General features: G+C 43.3%; 1 protein-coding gene across 1 annotated transcript in view; it reads right to left on the bottom strand.

Annotated features, from left to right (window-relative positions):
• The window catches only part of oca2 (oculocutaneous albinism II), an 86,215-nt gene that overhangs the window by 14,909 nt on the left and 66,306 nt on the right, over positions 1-5,000 (bottom strand). Inside the window, exon 23 of the mRNA XM_048252750.1 lies at positions 3,856-3,949. Within this exon, the coding sequence (XP_048108707.1) occupies positions 3,856-3,949 (94 nt within the window). The remainder of the gene's footprint in view (positions 1-3,855; positions 3,950-5,000) is intronic.

Raw genomic sequence — 5,000 nt, 5'->3', positions numbered from 1 at the left:
GTCACCCAAAAATGTAAACACTATATCCAGGCCTCAGTCGAAGCTACGCACAGGCTTGGTATCCTGCCGCAAGCTCACTTGATTATGCATCGACAGCAGGGGGAAATGTAGTATAGAGACTGAAGAAATGCTCTAAGAACGCCTAAAGTAGGGATATAATACAGTAGTCACTGTTTAAAGGTAAATCGTGGTAAAATTCTGACACTTAGTACCACTGTTTGAATTTTTAATTATCGTTATACAAAAATACACAGTTGATCTGTATGGTATATGGGTTACGTATGGTTACATGGATGACACAGACATACAAAAGAACAAAACTGAACTAAACAGCTAAGCAAATTGTCTTATGTTAGTCTGGGTATGAAAATGGGTTTGTGCAGTCAGTTCTTTACCTATTCTTCTGATCACCACCATCTTGCTAGCACTCCTCTCACAACATGGCAGCAACTGGAAGAATAGTCAGGGCTTCTACACACAGTTGCATTCAGTCAACGCATGCCAGTGGGTGTTCCCGACGGTAGCTATGCAAATGACTTGAAGTATAACCGTAATTTGATTGGCTGGTGCCGTCTGCCGATTGGCTTGATTGGCCGGTGCCGTCCGGACCCACAATTCAGTTCGGCAATGGATGACGTAAGCCCATGTAAAGTGAACGGGATGCGTCTCCAGCACTGCAACGCACGCAACTGTGTGTATAATAAGTGCATTACCTTATTATTAGAGATGCACCGATATGGAATTTTAGGGCCGATAACGATAACCGATATTTATTGGTCAGACGGACCTTACGTAGGCCTAAATTAGGACTTTAAAAAATATTGGCGCAAATTATCGGCCAGAATTCTGTTATCGGACCGATAATAATATTTTCATTTTTTCACTTATCAGCCAATAATATATCGGCTGCCGATATATCGTGCATCCCTACTTATTATTACTCCAGTCAACAGCATCTTGTGAGGAGTCCTAAAAGGATGGCCGAGAATTGCTAATGCACCGACCGCACAAACCTTTTATACCCTTTCTGTATACTTTTAAAGTTAAAAATACTTTGGTTTTTCGGGCAAAAGTGTAAAGTAATGATATTTTGAGTCTAGTCAGTATCTTAAAGTAGCGATTTACATTGACATACCACATAACACATTCATAATCAGACTAATAATCTGCATTTATATTAATCCTATTCCAAACCTTCAACTACACCCCAAGATTATCTAAGTGCAATGTCTTCATGTGTTGGTATTGATTGTTAATACAAATCTTATGCTATAATTAAGATATTAAAGGAATACAATATAACACAGGGCCTAAAGAGAAACTACAACTAAAGCTATTTAGCTGAATATTTAGCTGTTTATCCATAAACCCAGTAAGTGTTTCTTTAAACAAACCCTGTGTCATACAGATAGAAAGAGAGTGAATCAAGCTAGAGGCTTTCTCCTCAGGCCGGAAGGTGTGTCTTCCATGCTGAGATTGGCTTCATTGATCACGTCTTATCTGCCTGTGTGATGTGCGCTCAGAGAGAGGCTTTGTCTGGCCCTGCTGTCTCTGCAGGGAAACCCTGACCCCTGATCGCTGCCATTGATTGGCTGAGCCGCAGGGTCCCAGTGGCAGGGTAAGATGCTGCCGAAAAACAGAGCTGAAAATGGGCACCGGTGATGACCAGAAAAATAGTTCCACCAGTGCAGGTGTCCGATACTGTCCGACCATATTTGGACAGAAATGTGTAAAACTAATATAATGTACGGTACTGTCCTAACTATTTATGGCTCTGTCCACTTAAAAGTTGAGCATGTCACCTAGTTGATAACGTTATAAAACGAACCATCCAACTCTTTATGATGATAGCCTACATCCTAGGCTGGAGCTTCTTTTATGTGATAATTTGACGCTATATTTATTTCTGTAGCAAAAGCGAGACTTGATCTTTTGTGAGGACGAGATAAAAGGAGAAATGGTTCCCTGGCAGATCGCTGTGTGTGGCTCGCCTGTCATTCCATTTACCCCATAGACGGAATCAAAGAGCCTGTCGCGCCCTGCTGCAGTGCGCTCACTGCCTAATCAGACCCGCATTCAAGTCGCTCTATTCAGCATTGACCACTCTCTCCGCCACATCCAACTGGGGATGCCGCCAGAGATCTACGGGTGCCTGCCATTACCATGGCAGCTCCTCGCATCGCGCAGGTGGCCGTGGAACGGCTGTGCCAAATCGAGCGAGAGAAAGGAGGACGTCGGCATCTCTTGAACCTTCTGCAATACTTGAGTGAGAGAGAGAGAGAGAGAATCCCTGGTCGTCTTTTCTCCGAGCACCTAAAATAGGTTTACATAACAAGCCAAAGACCCATCGAATCAAGCCGCCTTGAGAGTGTCCTGTGATAATGAGACCGCACAGATCAGAGGTAGGCGGCAGCTTAGGAGGCAGCTCTGGGGTATCTCTGATTGCGGGGGTGACTCTGCTGATTGGCAAACAAACAGATATCTTATGGGCGAGGGTGAAGTGGCAGCCATTCGGTGGGAAACGCTCTGAAATTATTCGTAAAAGGTCAGTGTTTCAATACATAGGCATCCATATCTCATTTGTTTATCACCAGCCTGTGTTTTTGTTTTTGACACTGAAGATGTGTAGAAGGTAATCATTTCATTTTGGGGCCTTGCAGCAAATAACGACTCAATCTTGAGGCTGCTTTCGATTTGGAGAAACGACACCAGCCAGTGTGTTACAGCTGAACCCATCTGTTTGTGGCCTGGCATTTCATGTAACCCATGATGAGGGGTCAGAAGGGCATAAGTAACTTCAAAAGATGGCTCGGTCAACCAAAGCGCTTCTTTCAGCGAAATAGTAAGGGGGAAAATGTTTTATCCACAGAGGGACTATAAAAACACAAAGCTCCTGGCACTTGGTTTCAAAGGAAGATAGTGTTGACAGTGAGCAACAGGACCCTGGGGTGAAGCTGTCATGTGCAGTTTGGGCTACAAGCAATTGCACCCGTTTCCCAGTTGATGTGTTGCAGATTGATGTAGCATTATTTTTTTCTGTCTAAAAAGGGTCCATGTTTTCAAAGGGTGTATGAGAGGGAAATTGACCAGGTAGCAGTGCAGCATCAGAAAATCAAATTGCTCCCTCACAAAGAATGCTGGGATGCGCTGAATAGATTACTCTTGAAAAGAGTCCAGTTATTACTCTACCGACACCTACATGTGGTACAGTCCTTTCATACAACAAGCCCATTTCTGCAATGACAGGACCATCCAAATCAAGAAGTCCGAAATGTAAAGCCTCAAATCCTGATTATACCACAACATCCTAATACCTAACAACCTAGCCTAAGCAACCTGTTGGCAAATCAGAATTGGGAATTGAGTAAAAAAACACATTTAAACCTTCATTTACAAGAAAGATGAGAAAGATGTGCTGCACTTCTGAAACAATTTGGTCAGAGTTTAATGCACCAGTTTAAGTTTAATTTCACTACTGAAATTACACCCATGGAAATCGTAAAACAGGAAGTTCGGAAACATAGATCCTTTCCAGACGGACCTGCAGAGCAAATTTGAATTTCAGGTACAGGTTCTTCTGGGTTCACCTAGGCTAACAACAACCATCATCTACACAAATGGGGTTACTTACCTGGGAAATAATAGCTTAGAGCCAATAGCATTCATTCTATAATGGTTTTAAGTGGCATTACTGAGTAAGAGGGGTTTTCAGTGTACTCATCACATCAGTACACACCATTCAAAACATTGAAAAACGATTTTCTGGAGTATTATGAAGTTGACTTGATAATGGGTCACTTTACTCTAATAGTTGTGTTATTAATAAATGGTAACATCATGAGAGTGGTTACATACCTGAAGAACTCCATGAATGAGAAGCCATAGCCGTGCTGCTCTGCGATTCCTGCACACACCACGTTGGCTGACGCCCCAATCAATGTCCCGTTCCCTTTGATCAAAAGAAGCAAAGAAAGACACTTACGAACTGCAGACTTAATATCGGTCATGTTGGCAGCTAATATTCCCCTGCTCCGATGTGTCTCACTACCACATTTTTATCAGACGGCAAAAATCCACAGCAGAATGACAATATCACAATTAAAACATAATTAATATTACAAAATGTCACTGTTCACTGGCAGTGAAGTGCTTTAAGTGGCTTGTTTAAACAAGAAAAAAATGACCCCACACTTGATTTGTTAGATTTGTCAGGCTGATTGCAATTTCCTATCCGCCCAGTACAATGGCTTTGAGCTGGCAGTCAATCTGGCAGAAAATAACTCTGAGGCCTTAACGAACAGGGACATTTGGAGATTAATATGCTTTGTCTCCGCCAGAGCGGGATGCGTCATGTACCCCTCACCCAACTCCTCTCAGCTCAACTCAACCCAACCCAACTCAAATCAACCCAACAAGTTTGATTGCTTTCTGGCCGAGGGCTGAGTGTGTCTATGCGAAATCAATAACCATATTTTATAAAGCAATTTTTACAGGCCGCATGACTCTCAAGTACTTATCCATTACATCTCCCAACGCCATAAACCTACTTTTAAATGTCACCGAGGGTGACTGTCCATCTTACTGCACAGTCACCCAGCGAATCATAACCACCCAGTTGTCTTTGCTTTTTTTTCTCCCCCTCTCCTCACATGCTCAGAGTCATTTTTCTCTCTACCCCAACCCTCTTCTATCCCCCTCTTTCTTCTTGCTGTGGTTGCGCTCTCTCCTCGCCTGTGCGCTTATCTATTCGGCGGACAGGCCGGCTCAATAGGCGGTGGAGCCGGGGCATGTCGTCGGGCTCCCATCGATCCTCCTGATGCCCGTCACATTGCAGCTTATTAGACCCAGAGTGCTGCTGCTGCTCTCCTTTTTATCTTCACTCTTTCTCTCCCTCTTTCTCTCTTGCTACCTTTTCTCACTCGTTCTGTCATTTATTTCTCCCTCACTCCTTTATTTTCTCGCATGCTCCCTTTTGTCTCTCATTCTGTCATGCTCTCTCT

The sequence above is a fragment of the Alosa alosa genome, chromosome 9 (genome assembly GCF_017589495.1).
Source record: "Alosa alosa isolate M-15738 ecotype Scorff River chromosome 9, AALO_Geno_1.1, whole genome shotgun sequence".
Taxonomy (NCBI): Eukaryota; Metazoa; Chordata; class Actinopteri; order Clupeiformes; family Clupeidae; genus Alosa; species Alosa alosa.
Note: the sequence above shows the minus strand (reverse complement) of the source record. Positions and strands in the feature narration are given on the sequence as shown.